The 27,368-nt window shown below is 42.8% G+C and overlaps 2 protein-coding genes and 1 long non-coding RNA gene across 9 annotated transcripts in view; 1 reads left to right on the top strand and 2 right to left on the bottom strand.

Annotated features, from left to right (window-relative positions):
- impg2a (interphotoreceptor matrix proteoglycan 2a) overlaps positions 1 to 1,162 on the bottom strand; it is a 66,421-nt gene extending 65,259 nt beyond the window's left edge. The window contains exons 1-2 of the mRNA XM_080203501.1: positions 1,048 to 1,162; positions 804 to 901 (exon numbers count right to left, since the gene is read on the bottom strand). Coding sequence (XP_080059627.1) covers positions 804 to 882 — 79 coding nt within the window. The 5' untranslated portion in view covers positions 883 to 901; positions 1,048 to 1,162. The remainder of the gene's footprint in view (positions 1 to 803; positions 902 to 1,047) is intronic.
- Positions 900 to 27,365, top strand: LOC145353125 (uncharacterized). The gene is made up of 3 exons (XR_013888643.1): positions 900 to 1,057; positions 6,187 to 6,254; positions 26,151 to 27,365. It is a non-coding gene; the product is annotated as an uncharacterized LOC145353125 (long non-coding RNA).
- Positions 19,095 to 27,368, bottom strand: part of LOC145353124 (sentrin-specific protease 7) — an 84,528-nt gene continuing 76,254 nt past the window's right edge. For all 7 annotated transcript variants that reach the window (XM_080203503.1, XM_080203502.1, XM_080203504.1 and 4 more), the window contains 2 exons: positions 20,549 to 20,699; positions 19,095 to 19,422 (listed from right to left, as the gene is read on the bottom strand). In XM_080203503.1, the coding sequence (XP_080059629.1) occupies positions 19,291 to 19,422; positions 20,549 to 20,699 (283 nt within the window). In that variant the 3' untranslated portion in view covers positions 19,095 to 19,290. The remainder of the gene's footprint in view (positions 19,423 to 20,548; positions 20,700 to 27,368) is intronic.

Raw genomic sequence — 27,368 nt, 5'->3', positions numbered from 1 at the left:
ATGCCTGTTTACTGGCAGGATGGTAACAGCGATGTTACCATCTTAATCTTCCCATCTACAAGAAAAGAGAATTGGCCAGGTTTTCTACTCCGAACAGCATCAGCCGGCAGAAACCCAGGTACATGGATAGTGGTTGGGGACAGTGTAGAGTTTGGCAATGATATTACCCAGAAAGAACACTCACTGTCAGAGTTCAGACATGAATCATCGTTCGTTGTCCCTGGTACAGGAAGGGAAATGGATGAGAGAAATTCAGAGGAGGGAACTAAGGGGTGATTTAAATAAAAACTCATTTCTCTCATGACAATTCATATTCTAGGTCATTCTTAAGTTAAAAAAAGACTGACTTGTGTTGATATAATGCATTTCATGAGGACATGATAATGACCAGACTTAATCTGTTTTTATGATGTTGATTGAGGGATAAACATTGACCAGGATGCCAAGAATAACTCCCTGCTCATCTGGGAAATAGTGCAATGGAATCTTTTACGTCAAACTGAGAAAGCAGGCCACCGTCAGTTTAAGGTCTCAACCCCCACCCTCACCACTCCCACCCCAAGAAAAAGCAAAACCTCTGACAGAGCAGCACTGCCTCAGTGCTGCTCTGAAGTATCAACTCTTTGTGGTGCTCAAGTTCTGGACTGGGACTTTGTATTGACCTCAATGCAGCTTTGACACAACAGTATAATCATTCCAATTCTTCTGTTGCTTTGATAGTGCCACATTTTAAATAGAAACCATTCTACAATGCTGCATTATATGTTATTTTCACGGATGAAATGATTTGAAACCCCCTTTACCTGTATCCGCCAGTAAAACGTAATTGGCTAAAAGGACACACAGGGTGATCGCAGACATTTTCCACCAATAGCTAAACATTCTTCCGCCTCAACGCAACCTAAAAGAATAAGGAGAGGTTCAAGGAGACACAACGCGATGGATTGGCAGGGGAGGAAGATCGGCACAAATCCTACAAACGCCTAAGTGACAGGAAGGTTCATTAGCGGTGATGATTTAAACATTTCGTCGATATTTGTGACTCACCTCCTCAAAGGTTTGCCTATGATTTTTTTTCTCTCGATGAAAGTGAAAAGAGGCTCCAGGGAAACTTGGATCCTGAAGACAAGTTTTTTTTATTTCTGCTGGGTGCCCCTTCACTGACAATGCTGTGCTTATAATCGGCTTTCCTAAGCTGTTCCCATTATAGAGAACGCGTCACATTACAGGAGTTAGCAGGTTTGACGATGAATTAAGGCGCATATCTACAATCGATGCTGATTTTTTTTTTACAAGGGCCACATTTACAACATTACCATTGCAACCTTATAAAATATATGATGCATGGATATGGATATTCATATAGTAATCATCGTACACAGCACTGCTATAAGTTTCCTTTACCATGGAAGTTCTAATTCTCTAGCGTTCTTTATAAATAACAAAAATAAACTTGGAAGTTGAGGGCAATTTTAGTTATATTTTCCACGTGGCAATCCAATTACAAGTTTGACAAACTATTGCAATTATTTCTTCTGATTTTTCCATTGGAATGTATTTCCACATCATGGCAGCAGTGGAATGCTAGGCTGTCTGTTTGAACTGTTAATATTGCGTATAGATGACTAGAATGGTTTTCTACTCAGCTTTCTGACAAAAAAATTACAAGAGGCCAGTTCTCTGACAGAATAACCTTTCTCCCAAGGTGGTGGCCTAGTGGTATTACCACTAGACTATCAATCCAGAAACTCAGCTAATTCCCTGGGGATGAGAGTTCACAATCCCACCACAGCAGTTGGTGAAACTTGAGTTCAATTTTTTAAAAAATCTGGAATTAAGAATCTACTAATGACCATGAAATTATTCTCAAGAAAAACCTATCTGGTTCACTGATGTCCTTTAGAGAAGGAAATTTGGTCTGGTCTACACCTGACTCTAGAACCACAGTAACATGCTCTGACTCTCAACTGCCTTGGAAGATTGGAGGACAGCAAATGTTGTCCCATTGTTTAAGAAAGGGAGAAGAGACTTCCCTGGGAATTATAGACCGGTGAGTCTTACTTCTGTGGTGGGTAAGGTTTTGGAAAGGATTATTAGAGACAGGATTTATAGTTATTTGGAGAGTAATGAATTAATTAGAGACAGTCAGCATGGTTTTGTAGCGGGTAGGTCGTGCCTTACTAACCTTATCGAGTTCTTTGAGAAAGTGACCAAAGAGGTGGATAGGGGTAAGGCAGTTGACGTGGTGTATATGGATTTTAGTAAGGCGTTTGATAAGGTTCACCATGGTAGGCTTCTGCAGAAAATGCAGATGTATGGGATTGGGGGTGATCTAGGTAATTGGATCAGGAATTGGCTAGCAGATAGGAGACAGAGGGTGGTGGTTGATGGTAAATATTTGTCATGGAGTTCGGTTACGAGTGGTGTGCCTCAGGGATCTGTTTTGGGGCCACTGCTGTTTGTAATTTTTATTAATGATCTGGATGAGGGTATAGTTGGGTGGATTAGTAAGTTTGCTGATGACACCAAAGTCGGAGGTGTGGTAGATTGTGAGGAAGGGTGTCATAGTTTGCAGGGTGACTTAGAAAGGTTGCAGAGCTGGGCCGCGAGGTGGCGGATGGAGTTTAATTTGGAGAAGTGTGAGGTAATTCATTTCGGTAGGAATAACAGATGTGTTGAGTATAGGGCTAACGGGAGGACTTTGAATAGTGTGGAGGAGCAGAGGGATCTAGGTGTATGTGTACATAGATCCCTGAAAGTTGGGAATCAAGTAGATAAGGTTGTTAAGAAGGCATACGGTGTCTTGGCGTTTATTGGTAGGGGGATTGAATTTAGGAGTCGCAGCGTCATGATGCAACTGTACACAACTCTGGTGCGGCCGCACTTGGAGTATTGTGTGCAGTTCTGGTCCCCACATTACAGGAAGGATGTAGAGGCTTTGGAGAGGGTGCAGAGGAGGTTTACCAGGATGTTGCCTGGTACGGAGGGGAGATCCTATGAGGAGAGACTGAGAGATTTGGGGTTGTTTTCGCTGGTAAGAAGGCGGCTAAGAGGGGACCTTATTGAAACATATAAGATGATTAGAGGTTTAGACAGGGTAGATAGTGATAGCCTTTTTCCTAGGATGGAGAAAGCTAGCACGAGGGGGCACGACTTTAAATTAAGGGGGGGTAGTTATAGGACTGATGTCAGGGGTAGGTTCTTTACCCAGAGGGTGGTGAGGGACTGGAATGCCCTGCCAGCTGCAGTTGTAAATGCGCCTAGTTTGGGGGCGTTTAAGAGATCTGTGGATAGGTTTATGGACGAAATGGGATTGGTTTAGATTAGTGGGTTAGTGTTGTTTTTTTTTAAAAAGCTGGTCGGCGCAACATCGTGGGCCGAAGGGCCTGTTCTGCACTGTAATGTTCTATGTTCTAATGTTCTATGTTCTGAAATGGCCTAGCAACACCTTCTCAAGTGTGACTAGTGATGGGCAATAAATGCTGGCCAGTCAGTGATGTTCATGTCTCATGAATGAATTTAAAGAAGTCCCACCCTTTTCTCATAGCTTAGCATTTTTCTTTCCCTTTATGTGTACATCCAATTCCCTTTTGAAAGTTACAATGGAACAGCTCTCCACTATATCCTCAGGCAGTTGCATTCCTGATCCTAACCAATCACTGCATTAAAAATAATATTTTTCCTCATTGTCACTACTGCTTCTTTTGCAAATCACCTTAAATTGGTGCCATCTGATTCTCGATCGCTCCGCCTGTGGGATCGGTTTCTCTGTGGATTCCTGTCTAAATCCCTCCTGATTTTGAACACCTCTACTAAATTTCCTCCTAACCTCTTTGCAAAGAATAACCTCAGTTTCTCCAATCTATTCCTATATGTAAAGTCCCTCGTCCATCAAACCATTCTTCTGAGAACTTTCTTCAGCCCTCACATCCTTTCTGAAGTGCTCAGAAATGGACACAATACTCCAAATTGAGGCTAACCCAACGTTTCATAAAGGTTCACTATACATACCTTCCTGGTTTTTGTACTCTAGATCACTATAAGGCCCACAATTCCATGTGTTTTGATAATTGCTCACTCAGTCTATCCTGCCACCACTTCAGCGATCTGCACATTTGGACATCCGGGTCCCTTTGATTCTGCACCCCCTCTAAGATTGTATCCTTCACATCATATGGAGAATGCTTCTCTGGAAAGGTGAGACAAAAATTTCAGAGGAGGGAATCAGACAGACAAGTCACCAGGCCTCAATTGACTTTATTCCAGGATTTTTATCAAAGGGATTAACAAAGTTAGTCACATCGTTGGCACTGTTGCTGGGAAATCATTAGAGCTGAGAATGGTTCACCAGATTTGGAGAAAAAACAAATAATGCAACAACAATCATTTTCTTAAAAATTCACAACAGGAAACACATAGACTTGATATAGCCAATAGATTCAGCACATCAGTAATTGCCAACTTCCCCTTCTAAAGACCAGACTCCAGAGAACATCAGATAATTTTGTCTGGACCCAGCAGCCCATATTATTACTACAGCAGCATAATTGACCTTAATTGTTGGAATGTTTGTGTTAATCGGGACTAAAGTTATTTTAATGTTTTCCCCTGTGTTTTTTCAGAGTGGGGCTTGATTAGGTTGATTGGCAAGTAAGGTCATGTGACTAGGCAGGGCCAGACTTACAGCGAGAAATTCAGTTCAGCTACTGTTTGGGATCTGTAAAGTGAAGAAATAACTCTCTGTCTCTTTCTCTCCCTTAATTTGGAGACTGGGAATTGCCAGAGAAGGGGTCTGTTTCTCTGACGTTCTGTTGCTAAAAGGTAGATCTTTCTCTGCAAACTGCTGAATGGGTGTCAAAGGCAGGTATCTTTCTCTATACCTGTCCAGAGGGGTTGAAAGGCTGGAAATCTAGCATCCACCTGAGCATATCTGTTTTGGTACTAATTAGGATTTATATCTATGGGGATATTGTTTAAATAGGAACTATAAAGGTAGACAGCTGTTAAGAATTATACGTTGTCATGTTTAAGTATTTTAATTAGTAAAAATTATGCTAATTTATTAAGTTATATTCTAACTGTTTTTAAATGAAATTTGTTTTAATAAAAACTCCTAGTGGGTCAAGAGGGTCACACCTGGAGCAAAATACATTATGCTGATACTAATGCAAAAATTAAATAAAGTTGGGGTCTAGGCTAACTTTATAACATACGTTGGAGTTTCTGACCTGGTCCCTAACAATGTGTTCAGCCAGAGTATGTATTTATCTGAATATATAAAGTAATTTCTGAAACTTAAAATACTAGTTTCTGATTTTAAAATTTGAGAAAGGAAAGAAATTTGTTGTGTACTAAGGGTGACACAGTGGCACAGTAGTTAGCACTGCAGTCTCACAGTGCCAAGGGCCCAGGTTCAGTTGCCGGCTTGAGTCATTGTCTGTGCAGAGTCTGCATGTTCGTCCTATGCCTGCATTCTCCCCACAGTCCGAAAGACGTGCTGGTTAGGTACATTTGCCATGCTAAATCCTCCCTCAGTGTACCCAAACAGGTGCCAGAGTGTGGAAATGAGGGAATTTTCACAGTAACTTCATTGCAGTGTTAATGAAGCCTATTTGTGACACTAATAATAAATGAACTTTTAAGTTCCTGAGGTGTCAAACCCAATCCTGATAAGACACAATATAGTGTCTTTGCTAACTTTGAGGTGTCAAAATGCAGGTAATTTGGATATGCTATGAACTAATTTCATCCAATCTACATAGGTCAATATTGTTTCTTTGCTAAATTCCTGAGCTGTTATAAAATGCAGTTACCTTGGCGAAGACTCTGATTACAATGGAACAAAAATTCCCTCATTATACAAGCATTCGGCTGTCTCTAGAAGTGATAAATGTGTCTGAGGACAGGATAGTCGGAATTTTAAAACTAATTTCCATTTCTTTCTGTAGGCAACAATGTCTTGGAGCAGTCAGAGACTGGAGGGAGGGGAGCTGGTATACATTAAGGACCTTTCTGAACAGGAGGTGCATGAATAGAGGCTGATGGCTCTCTCAAACCCCACTATAAACAACAGTGATTCCAATGTGTGGGGGGGCAAAGTTTTTTATTAAAAAGCTAAATGATCACGCCATCAAGATGACAATTAATTTGTTCTAAAAAAAATTGTGATTTGTTTTGCGTTCATAGGTACCACGGTCACGTCAGAGTACAATGTGGGTGAGTCTGCTGTGACAGCAGAGATACCTGAAAAGGGTGTAAGTGAGATAAGTATATTGCAGCAGTGCAACACTACGGCAGAGGAGGGAGTGATTTCAGAATTTGAACATGATGTTAAGGAAGGCGGTGGTGGTAGCTTAGTGCCGTTGTCACTGGACTAATAATCCAGAGACTGAGGCTAATTCTCTGGGGATCAAGACTGACATTGAATTCCATAAAAATCTGGAATGTCCATTGTTGATTGTCATAAAAACCCATCAGGGTCACTGGTGTCTTTTGGGGAAGGAAATCTGCTCTCTTTTCTGCTCTGGTCCACATGTGATTCCAGACCCTTCGGCAATGTGATTGACTCTGAAATGTCCTAGCAATTTACTCATAGAGTCATCAAGCACAGAAACAGGCCCTTAGGCCCACCATGTCTATGCCGCCCATCAAATACTAAGCCATATTAATCCCATTTGCCAGCATTTGGATGATAGCCTACCATGTCTTGGGGATTTACGTGCTTGTCCAGATGCTTCTTAAATGTTACAAGAGTACTTGCCTCCATCACCCTCTCAGGCAGCATGTTCCATACTTCTACCACCCTCTGGGTGAAAGAGAGTTTCCTCAGATCCCCTCTAAATCATTTACAACTCACCTTAAACCTAAGCCCTCTGATCTTAGACACCTCTGCCATTGGGAAAAGATTCTTATGAACTACCCTATCCATACGTCTCATAATTTCAAGTTTTAAAGTTTATTTAATAGTGTCATAAGTAGGCTTACATTAACACTACAATGAACTTACTGTGAAAATCCCTTAGTTTTGTATAGCTCCATGGAAAACAAACCAGCCTATTCAGTCTCTCCTCATAGTTTCCTGGTGAATGTCCTCTGCACCCGCTCCAGTGTAATCACATCTTTGTGATCACGTGGCAACCAGAACTACACACAATACTCCGTCTATGGCCTAACCAATGTTTTATAAAGTTGCACTAAGACCTCCCTGCTCCTTTGTTCTATGCCCTGGTTAATGAAGGCAAGCATTCCATTTGTCTTCTTCACCTCTTAGCTACCTGTACTGCCACTTTCAGGGATCTATGGACTTGTACTTCAAGGTCCCTTTGCTCCTTATACTTATCAGGATTAAATTCCATTTGCCATTGTCTGTATAGCTTGCAAAAAACAATACTTTTCACTGTATACATGTGACAATAATAAATCAAGTCAATATCTGCCTAACCTGCCGGCTATAGGCTAAGATTATCCTGCTCTCTATCAACAACACCACCAATATTCATGTCATCTGCAAACTTATTAATTATACCTTCTACATTCACATCCAATCCTTAATGTATATAATAAAAAGCAAGGGTTCCAGTACCAATCTCTGGTACGCCCACCAGTCACAGGCTTCCAACCATAAAAGCAACCCTCCACCATCAGCGTTTGCCTCCTATTAACAAGCCAATTTTGGATCCAATTTGCCAACATGCCTAGGATCGCGTGGGCTATAACTTTTTAGACCAGCCTTCCATGTGGGACCTTGTCAAAGGCCTTATTGAGGTAATGTAAACCACATTAACTATGCTATCCTCATCAATGTATTTAGTTACCTTTTTAAAAAATTCATTAAATTAGTTAGACTGGATCTCCCACCAACAAATCCGTGCTGACTATCCCTGATCAATCCCTGTCTTTCCAAATATTGATTAATCCTAACCTTCAGAATTTCTTCAAATAATTTGCCCACTACTGACATAAGGCTAATGAGCTTCGAATTACCTGGCATAACCTGGGAGCTCATGTTGCAGCTGTATAAGGTGCTGGTGAGGCCACAGCTGGGGTGCTGCGTACAGTGTTGGTCTCCTTACTTGTGAAGGATTACTGGCACTGGAGGGGGTGCAGAGGAGAGTCACTAGATTGATTCTGGAGTTGAGAGGTTTGGCTTATGAGGAGAGACTGAGTAGACTGGGACTATACTCATTGGAATTTAGAAGAATGAGGGGGGATCTTATAGAAACATATAAAATTATGAAGGGAATAGATAAGATAGAAGCAGGGAGATTGTTTCCACTGGTGAGTGAAATTAGAACTAGGGGGCATGGCCTCAAAATAAGAGGGAGCTGATTTACAACTGAGTTGAAGAACTTCTTCACCAAAGGGTTGTGAACCTGTGGAATTCCCTGCCCAGTGAAACAGTTGAGGCTACCTCGCTGAATGCTTTTAAGGCAAAGATAAATTTTTGAACAGGAAAGGAATTAAAGGTTATGGTCAGCAGGCGGGTAAGTGGAGCTGAGTCCACGAAAAGATCAGCCATCATCTTTTTGAATGGTGGATCAGGCACACGGGGCCAAATGGCGTACTCCTGCTCCTAGTTATTATGTTCTAATCCCTACTGCCCTTCTTGAATAAAGGTAGCTATCCTCCAGTCATCTGATACTTCACTTGTAGCTAACGATTTAAATGTTTCTGTCAGAGCCTCTGCAATCTTCTCCCTTGCCCCACATAGCAGCCTGGGATACATCTGATCAAGCCCTGGGGATTTATGTACTTTTTGCTCACTAAAACATCCAATACCTTCTTTTTATTAATCATAATGTGCTTTCGAATTTTATCATCCCAACTGAAACCTCCAGGTACAATGTCTTTCTCCTTAGTGAATATAGATGAAAAATATTCATTTCAGACCTCATCCATGTTCCTCTGGCTCCACGCAGATTGTCCTTTTGGTCTCTAATGGGTCCCACTCTTTCCCTCATTATCCTCTTGCTCTTAATATACTTAAAAATGCCTTAGGGTTTCCTTAATCTTAGCTGCCAATGATATTGACCTCCCTTTGTGCTCCTAATTTCTTTGTTAAGCTCCCCGCTACATTCTCTATACTTCTGAAGGGCCTCCCCCATTTTTAGTGCTCTGTGCCTAACGTATGCTTTCTTTTCCTTCTTCACCAAATCCTCGGTATCCCTTGACATCCAGAGTTCAAGGGCAGTTAGGGATGAGCAATAAATGCTGGCTAAGCCAGTGATGCCCACATCCGATGAATTAAAAAAACTGACATTTTTTGGTTTTTATTGGTATGTTTATGCTTAAAGTTCATTTATTAGTGTCACAAGTAGGCTTACATTAACGGCACAATGCAGTTACTGTGAAAATTCCCTAGTCGCCACAGTCCAGCACCTGCTTGGGCATTCAATATACATTCATTTAAAGAAATTCCTGGCCAGATTTATTGTTTATTCCAGTTGTTATTCAGTTACTTATTTTCTATTAATATTATGTTTTGATGTTGTAATAACAAATTTGTAGCAGTTTTATGAAAAATATTTATTCACATGTCATCTAAGAGATACAAAATCTTAAATATTTGACATCACATTAACCTTTAACTTAAGCAGCATTTTTTAGAAATCCTGGAAGTCCCTTTCAAGCAACACTGTGCATACAGCTACACCATGTGAACTGCTGTGGTTCAAGAAGGCAATTCTTAAGGATGGGCAATGCATGCTTCTAGCACATCCCATACACAAATAAAGTTTAGAAAAGCACAAGAGTGGGAGGTGATCAGGACTTGGTCTGATTTGGGATGACCTCAAATTTCCAGAAAATGAAATATGGAAGAGTGGCCAGGACTGCATTGAATCAGTCAAGTCTGAAGGCAACAAAGATGTGAACAGGAGTTTCCACAGGAAATAGGGTGAGGCAGTGGTTGAGTCAGACGATCTTACAGTGGTGGAAATGTGCATTCTGAATAATGATGTATATGTTTGGCCCAAAGTTTACCCCGAGTCACATTTGACACCAAGATCGTTCACAATCTAGTTGCCAAAGACAAGAATGGAGTTTGGGGCAGAGACCAAAGACAATGACTTCAGTCTTCTCAATAATTAACTGAAGGAAATTTCCATTTATCCAATACTGGATGTCAGATGAGAAGTCTGACAATTTGAAGAGGTTGAGAGATCTGGAAAGAATTCTCCAGCCTCCCAGCCATGTGTTCCTCAGTGGCAAAAGATGTCACACTGTTCATAGGCAGTGGGATTCTCTGGTCAGCCTCTGTCAATGTGATTTCCCATTGATGTCACCCCACGCCACTGCGTTATCTGCAGGATGGGTGCACTACCAGTGGATTGGAGAATCCTACTGGCGTGAATGGCCAGAGAATTACCACAATGGTGATGAAGTAGAACTGGGTGATTTCAGCTTACATTTGGAAATTGGCATGTTTCTGGTTGGTGTTACCGAGAGGCAGCACGTAGGTGAGAAGTATAAGAGGGCAAGTATAAGAGGTCCTTGAAGGATACCAGAAGTAACTGTGTAGAAGCCATCACAAATGATTCGCTGATTTTGATTGGATCCCATGGCCCAGAGGGCAACTTGATTTATGTCCATGGGTGAAACATTACTTCTCACCTTAACCACTAGCTGCTTCACCTAAATTGCCAGTGGTGATTTGACTCTCGTCACCAATTCTTGCCTAGGTCCATACCTTACAACTCTGCTGCCTGCCTAAGCACTATGCCAGGCTTTCCACAAGAAATCCTTATTGCTTTTCATCCTCTGAAGAATGACTTCTCATTGTCAATGACATCAAGTTCCATAACTCAACCTGTGCTCTGTCTTCGGAGTTCACTGTCCTTCCTGAACTTCCGTACAAATTCTCCCATCCATAGAACATCCCTTGACTTTGCCATCTCATGCTTCTGTTCCCATTGTCTTAATCACAGACAAGACTATTTCCAATAACTTCCTTTTTTTTAAAGTTTATTTATTAGTGTTGCCAGTAATCTTACATCAACATTACAATGAAGTTACTGTGAAAATCCCCTAGTTGCCACACTTCAGTGCCTGTTCAGTTACACTGAGGGAGAATTTAGATGGATAATGCACTTAACCAGCAAATGTTTCAGAATGTGGGAGGAAAGCCACACAGACACAGAGAGAATGTGCAAACCCCACACAGACAGTGATCCAAGCCAGGGATCAAACCTAGATCCCTGGTGCTGTGAGGCATCTGTGCCTCCCATTGCAACATTCACCACACACAGCCACCTTTCTAACCCCATTTTTTTCGACAACTGCCCTTGAAATAAACTCCCTAAAATCACTTACAATGATGCTTTCAAGTACTCAACTATTTGGCCACTGTTCGCTGCAATATTTCTGCAGCTACCAATCTGTTCAAACACTAACCTGTGCCTTTGATGCTCTGTCAATTACTTCTACCATGGTTACTTCTCTTGGCACAGAGCCCACCTTTGTTCCCTTACTGTTAAGGGATGCAGCTTTGAACATGGCAATGAGTTGGTTTAGGCATTGATTTCCAGATCGTGCTAAATCACATAAAGGACTTTATTTTATTTTTAAATATTCACTCTGCTGCAAAGACTACTACTCCCTCAATAATCATCCTGGAATGCAGAGATAATTGTGGGGTTCTTACACTACTGGCTATCTCCTTAAAATCCACTTTTACATCCCAGCATTTCCAACAGTTCACAGATTTTGTTTTATCAAATGCAAGACCATCTATTCAGCTGTTTCTTCTGCCTTACTGTTCCCTTCTCCCTGTGTCATCCCTCAACTCTCATCTCTCGATTCCCTCCCATGTCCATTCATCCCCGCTGAGCTTACCTTGTCCATAATCCTACTCTCAACTGTATTTATAATAAACTGCAGCCCATTCAACTTCCCTTCCTGCCTCCCATGCTATCCAACATTGCAAAACAGTTCCCTCTCCTCAAATATCTTCTCTCTTCTGTTCCCTCCACCCCATTTCAAATCTGCCATTACCACAACTTCCTAAAAAGGATTATCCTTGATCACACTGCCCTTGCAAATTAGCACCCCATCTCCAACCTCCTTTTTCTCTCCAGAACGTGTTGTTGTTTCCCCGACCCGCTTTATAGCAACTGCAGGTTTGTATATACTGCCTTATTGACTTAACCACAACATAAGCGCACCATTCACAGAGCATTACTTATTTCTGCTCTGGGTCCAAAACCTAGTTTGCGAAAGGTTTTGGTGATATGTAGAGAATAACAAATTGAGCTAAGGCAGATGACTCAACTCTAGATGTGGTCCTCACAAAAGCGATGGTACTCTTCAAAACTTCCATTCCTTGCCTTTAGGAAACTCCAGGGGACCATCAATAGATTGCCCCGTGGGCGTTGTACGTAGCATGGCAATGGGATAGAGAAGGAACAGTGAGGGGATTCAAACCAGCTGGCTCTACTCAGGACGGCAGTTAACATTAGCCACTCAGCGGCAGTTCGAACACTTTGTAAATAAAGGGTGATGGAAGACTGGCCTCGGTATGATTATTACAATAAATCTCCAAATAATCTGCCAAATCATAGAATTTCTACTGTGTAGAAGGAGGCCATTCGGCCCATTAAGTCCACACCAACTCAGCATCTTACTCATGCCCATAATCCCCACCACCCTATCCCCGTAAGCCAACACATTTACAATGGCTACTCCACCTAACCTACATGACTTGGGACACTAAGGGACAATTTTAATTTTTACTATGCTCAATCCACCTAACCTGCACATCTTTGGACTGAGGGGGGAAACCGGAGCATCCAGAAGAAGCCCACACAGACGCAGGGAGAAGACACAGACTCCACACAGTCACCCAAGGCTGGAATTGAATCTGGGCGCTGTGAGGCAGCAATGCTAACCACTGTGCCATCATGCCATCCCTTTGTAACTTGACGTTTGCCTTCCAAGTTAAAAACACGTTTGAGGAAGATATAGCTGGTTTTTAAATAAAGATCACATTCCACATACTGAAATAACATAATCCTAACATAACGTGCCCTACAAACCAATCTGTGGCATTTCACTGACGACTTTTTCCCTCAAGTTAGAATTCTAGCTTTTCCCCCAATCTAGAACATTACTCACAATTTAGAGCTCGGAAGCAGGTGATATGGCGACAGATCCATGCAGGTGATTATTCCTGACACAAGCCTCCCCATTTTATTTCATCGCACCCAATTTGCAAGTCCTTATATTCCTTCTCCCTTCTCCATTTATTCACCCTTCTCTGAAATGCAACCAAGCCATTTGCCTCAACTATTCTTGTGGGAGCAAGCTTCATTCTAACCATTGAGCAGACATTTCTGCTGAATTCACGACTGGATCTATTAGCTGCTAACTTAAGTACACAGTATCTCACTCTGGTCTCAACTGCACATCTACCTGATCAAACTCTTATCAAACATCATCTGAAAGACCTTTATCAGACCTCGAGAGAAAACAGCCCTTGCCTCTCCATTCTATCATTCTAGTAAAATCATTTTGTAATCTCTCCAATGCCATAGAGGCATACAGCACAGAAAAGGCCATTTGGCCCATTGAGTCTGCACCAACAATAACTACCACTAAAGGTGCGCTAATCCCATTTTCCAGCACATGTCATTCAAGGATATGAGACATGATATTTCAAGAGCGCATCCAAATATTTTTTAAAGGTTATAAGATTTCCGGTCTCTAATACCTTCCCATGCAGTGCATTCCAGAATCCCACAACCCCCAAGTGAAAAAGATTTTCCTCAAACCCCCTCTGAGTCTCCTGCCCCTTACCTAAAATTATGCCCCCTCCTGATTGACCCCTCAACCAAGGGGGCAGCTGCTCCCTACTCACCCTCTCCATACCTTTCTACATTTTTTTTCCAACATGGAGACCAGAACTGCTCAGTGTGATCTAATTAAGATTGTATTTGAGTTTAACTCAAGTCTGCTGCTTTTCAATTACATCCCTCTAAAAATGAAGCCCAATGCTTTGTTTGCATTTTTATGGCTCTGTTATTCCAAGTTGCAATTTTTAATGCTTTGTGCATCTTCACCCTAGATCTCTGCTCCTCTTAGAACATAGAACACTACAGCACAAACAGGCCCTTTGGCCCACAAGTTGCACCGATCATATCCATATCTACCAGGCCATAGAACTATCTGTAACTCCCAATCCCATTAAATCCCATGTACTCATCCAGAAGACTTTTAAAAGACCCCAGCGAGTTTGCCTCCACCACCACCAACGGCAGCTGATTCCACTCACTCACCACCCTGAGTGAAAAACCTACCCCTACCATTTCCTCTGTACTTGCTTCCCAGCACCTTAAACCTGTGTCCTCTCATAGCGACCATTTCAGCCCTGAGAAATAGCCTTCGAGAATCCACCCTATCTATTCCTCTCAACATTTTTTAAACCTCTATCAGGTCGCCTCTCAATCTTCGTCTCTCCAGGGAGAAGAAACCTAGCTCCCTCAACCTACTTCATAAGGCATGCCTCCCAATCCAGGCAACGTCCTTGTAAATCTCCTCTGCAACCTCTCAATAGCTTCCACATCCTTCCTATAGTGAGGCAACCAGAACTGCGCACAGTGTTCCAAGTGGGGTCTGACAAGGGTCTTATAAAGTTGCAGCATTACCTCCCGATTCCTAAACTCAATCCCTTGATTAATGAAGGCTAGTACACCATACGCCTTATTGACCACATCCTCCACCTGCGAGGCCGATTTAAGAGTCCTATGGACCCGGACCCCAAGATCCTTCTCCTCCTCAACATTCCTAAGACTCCTGCCCTTGATATTATACTCCTTCATCCCATTGGTCCTGCCAAAATGGACCATTACACATCTATCCACATTGAAGTCCATCTGCCACTTCTCCGCCCAGTCTTGCATCCTATCTATGTCACGCTGCAACTTCTGACATTCCTCCAGACTATCCACAACACCACGAACCTTCGTATTGTCAGCAAACTTACTAGCCCATCCCTCCACTTCCTCATCCAGGTCATTTATAAAAATGACAAACAGCAAGGGTCCTAGAACAGATCCCTGGGGCACTCCACTGGTCACCGACCTCCATGTAGAAAAAGACCCACCCACAATCACTCTTTGCCTTCTGCAGGCAAGCCAGTTCTGGACCCACAAGGCCAAAGCCCCTTGGATGTCGTGCCCTCTCACCTTCTCAAGAAGTCTTGCATGGGGGACCTTATCAAACTCCTTGCTGAAGTCCATGTAAACCACATCCACCGCTCTTCCTTCGTCAATGTGTTCAGTCACATTTTCAAAGAAACGTTTCTCTTAGACTCTCGTATCTTCTAAGGAATGGGTGGCCCCCTTCATTCCTAACAAAATGCAACACTTCACACTTAGCTACATTGAAATTCAATTGCAATTTGCATAAGTATTTTGAAAGCTAATGGCCTATTTTTTGTTGTTGTTGTCATCTGCAATATTAACATTCCATTTTGGTGATATTGACAAATTTTGATATTGTATTGCCAAGGCTTAGTTTTGTATTTATAAGAAAGCATGTTACTTGAATGCTTTGGCTCGGTTTTCAATGTAGCTTATGTTAATTTTTACAGTGTTCTGTCAATAGATTTAACCTACTCTGCAGTAGGATTAAAAACTACAGGTTTAATTTACACGAGGAGAATTAAGCACCTTTGGTTTCATTCATTCTAGTGTGGTTATACTCCCAAAGCTATATGATTGAGCTGCGCAGCAAATTTCAAAACCGCCCCAAGCTTGGGGGAGTTGGTCTATAGCCACAATTCAAATATGATTGCAGAAGTTAATACTAGTTGCCATTGACTGCATGGTTCTGCCCTAAAAATCTCAAAGATGTCTCATTCCCACCCCCTAAGTTTTTTATATGTGGATTGCAACATTAATATAGTATGATGATTATAGAGCATACAAACTTTTTATTCAATTTGTTGACCTTCTGATGACATATTCACACAAACAGTTTAAAGTACAGTTGTGCTGTTACATACAGTATTTAGTCTGCTCTGCCTGGTTAAGACTACTCACTACACATGTAAAAGGAAGGGAGCCAACAAACACAGAGGTTATTTAAAGGCTAATTGTAGGGGGATGTTGCTCTAGATTGGAAGGTGCTTGTGCAGCCCTAGTTTATGTACTTAGCCTGGTCACTAAGTTCAAAAACGCCTGAAAGGTTATTTCTTTTTGAGGCACACTGAAGTGTAATGAATGAGCATTAGCTACAGGACTTTTGGTTTACATTATTTCAACACTATTTGTCTACAGGGCAATGTTCATTTCTAACACCTCTCAGTTTAGCAGGTATCCTCGTATTCATAATCATAGAATCCCTACAGTGCAGAAGGAGGCCATTTGGCCCATGGATTATGCAGTAATTCTATCACAGAGTATCACATCCAGGCCCTATTCCTATAACCTCATATTTACCCCACCAATCCCCTATACATATAATCTATAACCTATACATATCTGGACACTAAGGGGCAATTTAGCATGACCAATTCACCACATCTTTGGACTGTGGGAGGAAACCAGAACACCTGATGGAAACCCACACAGACATGGGAAGAACATCCAAACTCCACCCAATGCCAGAACCAAACCTGGGTCCTCGTGGCCATAAGGCAGCAGTGCCAGCCACCTAGCTGGCACACCACAATGTTGCTTTGCACTTTTAAATCAGTTGCTCGGTGGTCTAGCCTTGATTAACGTGCCTGGGTAACAAAGCACTACTCTGTCCTGCTGTTATTGTTTCGTGAACCATACCCTGAGACAGTGCTATTGAAGTGACGTGGATGTAATAGCTTACTAATAGCAATATTGTTCCCCAAATTCTGTTCTCAGCAATGGTGGTCCACACACCAGAATACTGGTGTAAAGTCCCAGAGAAAAGTTAGTTTGAAGTCATGGTTTATCTGAATTATGCATGGTACCATATTAAAAACAATGAAAAACAAAAGTGTAGCAACTTTGTAACACATTGGAAATCTGCCAGGGCTGAATGAGAAGGAAATATCGGTGGAAGTAAGTTCACTATTTTGACCTTATCTCATACATAACTCATCGTTAAGATACCACTTCAGCACTAAGAAAACACCAAATGATGCTCAATTAGGCAATTTAAAAACAGACTGGTGTCAATGTATTATTAATTCAAGAAGCAAGTAAAGAATGCACCATGCCTGAAGAAAATAAAAGTCCAAGCTTCCAAGAGGAGCACCAAAAAAGCCCAGAAGAAGCCGCTAATGAAGGAAGGAGGAAGTTCAGGAAGGAGAGTTACTGCATCTACAAAATGATGAAGCAGGTTCACCCTGACACCAGCATCTCCTCCAAGGCTGTTGGCATCGTTAACTCATTCAACAACGACATCTCTGAGTGCATCGGTGGTGAGGCTTCCTGCCTGGCCCATTACAACAGACGGCACATTATTAACTCCTGGGAGATCCAGACTGCAGTGCATCTGCTGCTGTCCAGAGAACTGGCCAAGCACACACTGTGTTGGAGGGGACAAAGGCAATGACCATGTACACCAAGTCCAAGTAAAGCTGTACAACGCACTGAAAAGCACACCCAAAAAAAAAGCAAGGAATTTGAACAAGATGCGTCCAGTATAAATATTAGTATTAAGCATGTAACATCCTTTTTTTTTATCTTTTAGTGCTTAGTTAAACCACACACTGCATAATATATGAACTTGTCATGCAAAGTTAAACAATCAATTGCAATATCATAAATGTACTATCACATTTATTTGCTCCATCTTCACTTATGAGTGGTGTCAGTTTCCTTTGCACTGAGATCATGGTAACTACCATAGAGGATATGACTTATATCGATTCAAAATTAACAGCTGTTTGATTTTTAGGCAAGATAAAATGCTTCGCACCTGTATGAGATGGATATGTACACACTGAGGCATAACTAGAATGAAGGTTTTCAGATGATCAGATAAGGCCGTTTTTTCTTTCTCTCCACCCTGTACTCTCCTTTCTTGCTGATATCCACCCCCACTTGTACTGAAAAATGACATTACCCTCCATATTATGGAAGCAAATGTTTCAAAGCAGAATGACAGGTACCATATTAACAATACTTCGCATCTTGAACTCATGTGCAGGGAACTCAATTTCTCCACAAATTCACCCCCTGCAAATCTCAGTCAGCCTCCAAAGCCAAACATTTATAGTGCTAGAATGTGAAAGACTGTGAAAATCATTACCAATTTGAACAATAAACTTATCCAATCATCTGGTAGTCAGAAGAAAGATGCATAAATGTGCATATCAAAATTCATAAATTTACACTTATTTTCATAGCTCCAACACTTTGTGAAACCGGTGAAACAGAGAAACAATGAACAGTGTGAACAATAGTTCAACAAAGCTAGCGGGAAAAATAAAAAACATTAAGTTTTGATGTTTGAAAATAATACTGGCTACAGAATTTTAAAATATTCCTTGCACTGCCTTGTTCTCCCATTGTTGAGTTAGTTCCAGTGCCTCTAACCAGCATACTTTCTTTTTCAAACGAAGTAGCATGATCAGAACCTCACAGCACCCACTGTTACTGTTCTGCCATTACTTGAAAGCATATTCCATAAAAGTTAGTTCTCCCTGTTCCAATCCATGGGCAAGCATTTTGGCACACGTGGCCACCATGGTGGCACAATAATTGCTGCCCCACAGCTCCAGGGACCTGGGTTTGATTCCCAGCTTGGTCACTGTCCGTGTGGAATTTGCACGTTCTCCTTGCGCCTGCATGGGTTTCCTCTGGGTGCTCCAGTTTCTTCCCACGATCCAAAGATGTGCGGGTTAGATGCCCCAGGATACGTAGGTTAGAGGGATTAGCAGGGTAAATATGTGGGGTTACGGGGATAAGGCCTAGGTGGGATTGTTGTCGATGCAGACTCAATGGGCCAAATGGCCTCCTCCTATATTGTAGGGTTTCTATTTAACTATTGACAAAGCCCATGAAACGTTGAGATGGAGATTTACGTACCATGGCCTTATAGTAGTGAAACTGAGTGAGTTACTGATTCACTAATGAAATAGTTATTTTGACGATAGAAGCAAGAAGCCAAATAACTCACAAAACAGTATAATTTATTAAACTGTACATCACTATAAACAGAACTATTTTAAACTGAATGTACTACACATTATTGGTCAACTGGTTCAAAAATTTACAGTCGAGTTTAAAATCTTCATATGTGGATACTTGATAATCAGCAGCTTTGAAATGACCTGGTACACTCACTATCTGTCCCATGTGTAAAGATTCATTAGCAATCAGTTCTTTGCTGGCTGTGTAAATGCAGAATCAAATCTCGTATCTCCTCCCGTTTCTTCTTTACCTCCTCTCTCAGGAACCATTTATCCAGCTGCAACGGCAATTCAAAATTTGAGATGGGTTTCTGTGGAAAGAGAAAGAAAGAAAATACAGTTTTGCAAAGAAAAAGACCGCTCGCCAATGCAAGAGTAAACTGCTGTGAAATTACTTTGATATTAAATGCTTGTCCATCTTGATGGGACTGTTCTCATTTAGTTCATCTTTCATCTCTTCACATATCCAATGGATTTCTAGCCAATGGCTTCTCTTCCATCCCTCACTGTCACCTGGGAAGATCCCAGGGACTAGATATTCACTTCACGATGGAGATGCAAACCAAGTCATGAAATGACAGTTTTCCTCTGTTGGCAAGGTATTTTTCAGGTTCATAAACAGTATTCTAGTTGCATATTATCCAGAAATCAGAGAATGTGAAATGAAAGCTAATGCAAGAATCTCAGCAATCTCACAATTCCTCAAGTTTCTTTGAGCTGTCAGGACAGAAATATTGATTGCTGAATATTAATGGAAGAATCAGAAAACAGTACCGTGCATTGGGCCTTTGTGAGGAAGGTGCTGAATGTGTGGTGGCTTTACATAAGATTTCACAAAGTTCAAAGGTGCTGAGGAAACTCTTACGCTTTCATTGATGTTCAAAAGGCAAGCTTCTTTGTCAAAGCTTCTCAACTGAAAACTTGGATGAAGAAACTTGTGTCTTGGACATTAAGGTGGGGTGGCCTGCATAATGCAAGCTGTCAGGTATGGATCCACTAATGTGAAGCTGTTCATTGTAGAGCTGTGAGGATATTTTCACTGGGGGTAACAGCTGCTGCAATGGTACGAATATAAATGCTCAGAAAGGCTGGGTTTGCTGCTCTCACTTAATTTGAATGGCTAAAATGCTAAGAGGCAAGCAGCCACTGTTGAGGTCCCAGTATTCAACTGATTATACTACCAGTTGAGCAGCACTCTAGGGCATTTCAACAATTTGCCTGTCTCACTAATTTAACTAGAATGTACAAATCTGCGATTGAAGGCCAGAATTCTTCCAATTCAGCAACTTTTAAACTCAAGTTGACGCATCAACAAGTAGGCGGATGCAAATTAGATTGGCAATGAAAAGTTTACTAGGACTTTGAAAATCTGAAGACTCTTCAGCACAATTGATTTCCAATACATAAGCAATACCCAGTTAGGCAAAATTTAGTTACCTGAAAAAAGCTCTCCACATATTGCAATAAGTAAATGCCACAGTCACTGCTGTTATCTTGCTTAGGAACTCTAGGGACAGAGCCTTTCATGTTTTCAGCTGTGAAATTGCGTTGTCCTCGTTTTTTTACTTCCCATTCGATCTGCAGATATCTGTTCAAGGAAGAGGGAAAGATGTCAATGCAGTTTTAATAAGAACATAAGAACATAAGAAATAGGAGCAGGAGTAGGCCATCCAGCCCTTCGAGCCTGCCCCGCCATTCAATAAGATCATGGCTGATCTGTCGCTGCTCAGTTCCACTTTCCCGCCCTCTCCCCATAACCCTTAATCCCCTCTCCTATCAAAAACCCATCAACCCGCGTCTTAAAAATATTTAGCGAGGCAGCCTCCACCACTTCAACGGGCAGAGAATTCCAGAGATTCACCACCCTTTGAGTGAAGAAGTTCCTCCTCAACTCCGTTCTAAACCGCCCCCCTTTTATCTTGAGGCTGTGCCCCCTAGTCCTATTGTCTTTTTTGAGCGGGAAGAGTCTTTCCACCTCTATCCTATCCATCCCATTCATCATCTTATACGTCTCAATGAGATCTCCTCTCATTCTTCTAAACTCTAACGAGTACAAGCCCAGTTTATTCAGCCTCTCCTCATAGCTCAACCCCTTCAACTCCGGTATCAGCCTAGTAAGCCTTCTCTGCACTCCCTCCAAGGCCAAAATATCTTTGCGCAGGTGCGGCGCCCAAAAATGCACACAGTACTCCAGTTGCGGCCTCACCAATGCCCTATACAGCTGCAGCAAGACCTCCCTACTTTTATATTCAATCCCCCTCGCTATGAAGGCCAGCATCCCATTCGCCTTCCTGACCACCTGCTGCACCTGCAAGCTGGGTTTTTGCGACTCATGCACAAGGACCCCGAGGTCCCTCTGCACCGTCGCCTGCTGCAGTTTTTCGCCCCGTAAGTAATAGTCCTTCCTGCCATTCTTCCTACCAAAGTGGACCACCTCACACTTGCCAACATTAAATTCCATTTGCCATTTCCTGGCCCATTCGCCCAGCCTATCTAGATCCTTCTGCAGACTCTCCACACCCTCCGCACAATTTGCCGTTCCCCCAATCTTGGTGTCATCAGCAAATTTCGACACTCTACACTCGGTTCCCTCCTCCAGATCATCTATATAGATGGTAAAAAGCTGAGGCCCCAGCACCGACCCCTGGGGCACTCCACTAGTCACCATCCGCCAATCCGAATAGCACCCGTTGACCCCTACTCTCTGCCTCCTATTTGACAACCAATCCTCTATCCACGCTAACACCCTACCCCCAACTCCATGTCTCCCGACCTTCTGCAATAACCTCTTGTGAGGCACTTTGTCAAACGCCTTCTGAAAATCTAGAAAGACCACATCCACCGGCTCTCCTCTATCCACCGCCCTAGACACATCCTCATAGAACTCCAGTAAATTTGTCAGACACGACTTCCCTTTAATGAAACCGTGCTGCGTCTGCTCTATCAAGCAATTCCCTTCAAGATGCCTCGCAATTTCCTCCTTAATGACAGATTCTAACATTTTACCTACCACAGACGTTAAACTAACCGGCCTATAATTCCCCGCCTTTTGCCTGGCACCCTTCTTAAACAACGGCATAACATTAGCCGTTTTCCAATCATCCGGCACTTCCCCGGAATCCAGCAACGTTTCGAAAATAACCACCAAGGCATCCACTATCACCTCCGCCATTTCTTTCAGAACCCTCGGATGCATTCCATCCGGTCCTGGGGACTTGTCCACAATCAGCCCCTCCAGTCTGTCGAGCACCGCCTTTCTAGTAACAGTAATGTCATTAAGACCCTCCAGTCCTACCACCTTTCCATCGCTAACACCCGGCAAATTATTCACGTCCTCCTCCGTGAAGACAGAAACAAAAAAGTTATTCAATACCTTAGCCATATCCCCATCCCCTACCACTAGGTCCCCTTTCTCATCCTCTAAAGGACCAACATTCACCCTAGCCACCCTCTTCCTTTTTATATATTTATAAAAACTCTTGCTATCCTTTTTTATATTAAACGCTAGCCCAGCTTCATAGTTTCTCCTACCCTTCCTTATCAACTTCTTTGTCAATCTTTGTTGACATTTAAACCTCTCCCAATCCTCTTCTCGCCCACTACTCTTAGCTACTCTAAATTCCTCCGCTTTTAGTTTAACACTTTCCTTCACCTCCTTTGTTATCCACGGCTTATTACCTCTCCTCCTACTATCCTTTTTGACCATCGGAATAAATTTCCGTTGAGCACCAAGAAAGATCTCCTTAAAGATCCTCCACTGCTCCTCAACAGACCCTCCCTCCAACGCGCTCTCCCAGTCCACATTCGCCAATTCTTCTCTCATCCTACCGTACTCCCCTCTATTCAAACAAAGGACGCGTGTCCGGGAACCCACTTTCTCCTCCTCCATTTGCACCAGAAACTCCACCATACAGTGATCACTCTCCCCAAGAGGATCCTTCACCACAAGGTCCCTAATTCTACCCGCTTCATTACATAGCACCAGATCCAAGATAGCTCGCTCCCTCGTCGGCTCCAACACACACTGTTCGAGGAAACTATCCCGGCAGCATTCCAAGAACTCTTCCTCGAGCCCCCCACGTCCAACATGGGTCGACCAATCAATATGCAGATTGAAATCCCCCATAACTACGGCTGTCCCATTCCTGCACGCCGCACTTATTTGCGCGTTAACAGCCCGCCCCATCTCCAGATCATTATTCGGGGGCCTATAGACGACACCCACCAGCGTCTTCCTCCCTTTGCTGTTCCTAATCTCCACCCACAACGATTCCACCCTCTGCTCCTTGGCTCCAATATCATCCCTTGCTACCACCGTGATGCTATCCTTAATCAGCAGAGCTACGCCCCCCCCCCTTTTCCCTCCTGCCCATCCTTCCTAAACACTTGATAGCCCTGTACATTCAGCTCCCAGTCCCTGTCACCCTGCAGCCACGTCTCTGTAATGGCCACCAGATCGTATCCATTTGTGTCGATCTGCGCCATCAGCTCATCCACTTTATTCCGAATGCTTCGTGCATTCAGATAAAGTGCTTTCATCCCAGCCTTCACCTGGACCCTATTTGCCGCAACGCCACCAACTATACTCACGCCCCCTACTCCCTCTATTATTGGGACATCCTCGGCCTCCTCCCTTACATGTACACGCTCCTTAACTTTAGACCTCGTAAGGTCACCTACCCTCGCACCCTCCCCCCCACAATTAGTTTAAAGCCCAGTCTACAGTCCTCTTTACTCGATTCGCCAGCACTCTGGTCCCAGCACGGTTCAGACCAACCCCATCCCGCCCGAACAGGTCCCACCTACCCCAATACTGGTGCCAATGCCCCATAAATTCAAACCCATTCCTCCCACACCAATCCCTGAGCCACCCATTCACTTCCTTAATCCTGTCAACCCTACGCCCGTCTGCACACGGTTCAGGCAGTAGCCCAGAGATAACCACCTTGTCGGTTCTACTTTTTAATTCCATTCCCAGCTTTTCATACTCCCTCCCCAGATCCTCAGTCTGCATTTTGCTTACGTCGCCGGCACCCACATGAACCACAACGACCGGATTCTCACCCTCCCACTCCAGGTTCCTCTGCAGCCCAGCTGCAACATCCCGGACCCGAGCACCAGGCAGACAACACACCCTTCTGTGCACTTTGTCATTGTGACAAAGGACAGTGTCAATACCCTTCACCCCACTATCCCCAATCACTACTACGTTCCTTTTCCCTTTCTCTTTGCCTATGTCCTGCTGCAGCACTGTACCGTGTGCAGCTTGCTCACCAACCTCACCTGCCTCGTTCTCGTCCAGCCTGGAAGCAAGAACCTCAAACCCGTTATGCAGATTAAGAGGCTGAGACCTCCGCTCCTCACCCCCCTTCCTCCTCCCAGCAGCCCCCTCTTGTCCCTGACCCTTAGAGTTAGCCAGTCTAGGGGGGGTGGATGTCACTTGCACCCCATTGACAATGGCACCCTCTCTCCCCCTGATGAGCCTCAGTGTCCGTAGCTCAGAGGCCAGCTCATTTACCCTGAGCTGGAGCTCCTCCAGCAACCTGCACTTACTGCAGACATGGTCACTGGGATGAACCCTAGGGTCCACCAGTTCCCACATCATACAGAAACCACACATCACATGCCCCTCCATTATTCACAGTAGTAGTTTTGAAAAAATTTTTTTTGTTTTTTTTGTTTTTCAAACGAACTCACCTGGCCTTTTTTCCTTCAAGCCCTTTTTGATATTAAGCCCTATTAGCTCACTCTGCTTCCCACTCACTCCGCTGCCTGCTCAGACGCTGCCTGCTGTCTACACCAGGCCTCCTTTTAAACCTGGCGCTGATTTAAAGCTGATGGCCCACAACTGCCTGCTAACCACTCCCTCAGAATTCTTAAAGCAGTAAATACAATAAATAAATGCTTTAAACAGTTCTACAAAGAACAAAGTGCTTTAAACTTATTTTAAACAGGTTTTTAACAGGTAAAATCTTAGCTCTCTCTCTGCTCCTTCACTCGTCTGCTCCAGCAAACAATAAATTTTCATTTATCATTATTGAAAAACGATGAAACTATCGCAGTAGTTAATGACCCAAAACAACCAATGTGTACAGTACTTGAACAGCACCTTAAACACAGCAAAATATCACAAGGTACATGACAAATAACTGGGATAAGTTTAGCAGGACAAACACCAATCAGAAAGGGAGGACCTGATGGTTAATGACTGAAAGAATATTTGAAGAATTATCTGGGAGTGATGATTGGAAAAAAATAAGAAGTTTCGAAAGTGAAAAGCTAAAGTGTGCATAACGTAACTGAGGGAAGAAAAAGGATATTAGACAAACTGCAGATCAGAATCAAAATAACATAGATGCAAGATAGGTTGTGGAGTTAAGAAAGATTGCAGAGATGCAGTGGACAAGACCATGGCAGAATTTATAGACAAGAATCTGGAATTTGTGCATTAGCAATCCGTAGTTAACAGATCAGCAAGAAAGGATGATTAACAAGTGGTCCCGAGGTAATGAATTTGACTTTATGCAATATGACGCACAAGAGGAATCCTTAAACCAAGCCTGAAAGCAACAGGAACATGGATTAAGATTTCAGAGACAATGACATTGAGGTAAAGACACCAGCAGATAGTCACATGGAGTTTTGGAGTTTGGAGCTCAGCAAAGAGGGAAAAAAGGTATTGAGGATGTGCATGCTCAGAATCAGCCTCAAAAGGCAGGTAGGCAGGGAAATGGAGGAGATGGCGAGACATAAGGGCTTTGGCAGAAACCAAAAAAGGGTAACCTCCAAGGTTAAACCGGAAAAAGTTTGGCTTCTACGTAGAAACTTGGGACAAGTAGTCAGATAGCACAGTGGCAGCATGGAGTCAGGGTTATGTAAGAATTGTAGAAGTGGCTATCAATATAGATATCAAGTGGAGGAAGTTTACAGATTGATAGGAATTGGGATAACTTGATCTTGGTTTCAGACAAAGCTCGGCACAACGTTGAGGCCGAAGGGCCTGTACTGTGCTTTATTGTTCTATGTTTCTATGTTACAGATAATGCCTCTGATGGACAGCATATGGGGACAAGCAATGCCAACATCTACATACCTTGGCAAGCATCAACAGCTTTACGGGGTGGAGGGATACATACATGAGATGAAAAACATCTCAGTGCTACAGCTCTTGCTCAAAGCAAAATTACCTGCCCCTCCGCACAGTAAAATGTTTCACTATTTCATTATCATTTCCAAAGGCATGGATCATCCTGAACTCTGCTGTAAAAATCACCTTCTCTGAGAACCCACTTCACCTCTAACATGAAGTGTGGCAAGCTCAGGAATTTTGATCTCCAATTTTTGAAGATATTTGGTTAGTGTTGGGAATGATAAACTCCCAGATCATCTATAGCCCTGTTAGATGTGGAAACAGAACGACGCACCCTTTATCTCATCCAATCTCTGCGCTGTACCCTTTAATGAACCATTGATTTATTTTTCCATTTCTCACGCTAGCTACCCTGTGGTCCTCTTAGGTGCAGTTTTGTGCTGAACAATACTTCAGAACAAAGACTGATTCAATCCTCATCAGTCACCTGTGTGCATGCAGCAGAGTTAGCAGGAAAGTGGTCACAATTAGGACACTGGCCTGAATTTTCCTCTCTAAAGCCAAAACTGCAGCACCTCTAATTACCTTCCCCAGCTGAAAGCAGCACTTGCATTCAAAGAAAATGACCATTTTTTAAAAATTGGTCCATTGTGGTCCCAGTCTCAAGAGAATGGAAATCAACCCTTCTATCACCTCTTTGATCATTTTTATGGTGTTTAAGAAAATGCTTTGGACAAAAAGTAATAAAATAATTTTTCCAAAAAAAGTCAGACTTTTTGAAGATTCTCATTAATTCCAAAAAATTTAAAGAATTTATCTTACCGGCAAGGTAGCGCATGGCAGCACTGCGGCACAGTGGTTCACACTGCTGCCTGACAAGAGCCAAGACCCGGGTTCGACTCCAGCCTCAGATCACTGTCTGTGCTGAGTTTGCACATTCTGCCCTTCCCTATGTGGGTTTCCTCCGGGTGCTCCGGTTTCCTCCACACTCCAAAGATGCACAGGTTAGCAGGATTAGCGGGGTAAATACTTGGGGTCATGGGGATAGGCTCTGGTTAAGATGCTCTATTGGAGAATCAGTGCAGACTCCAAGGGCCAAAATAGCCTCCTTTTGTGCTGTAGTATTCTATGACTCTGTGTGACTCCCAACAGATAGAATATACTTAA

Source organism: Carcharhinus amblyrhynchos, chromosome 15, assembly GCF_965287045.1.
Source record: "Carcharhinus amblyrhynchos chromosome 15, sCarAmb.v2.hapA, whole genome shotgun sequence".
Lineage (NCBI taxonomy): Eukaryota > Metazoa > Chordata > Chondrichthyes > Carcharhiniformes > Carcharhinidae > Carcharhinus > Carcharhinus amblyrhynchos.
This window is presented reverse-complemented; position numbering and strand designations above follow the sequence as displayed.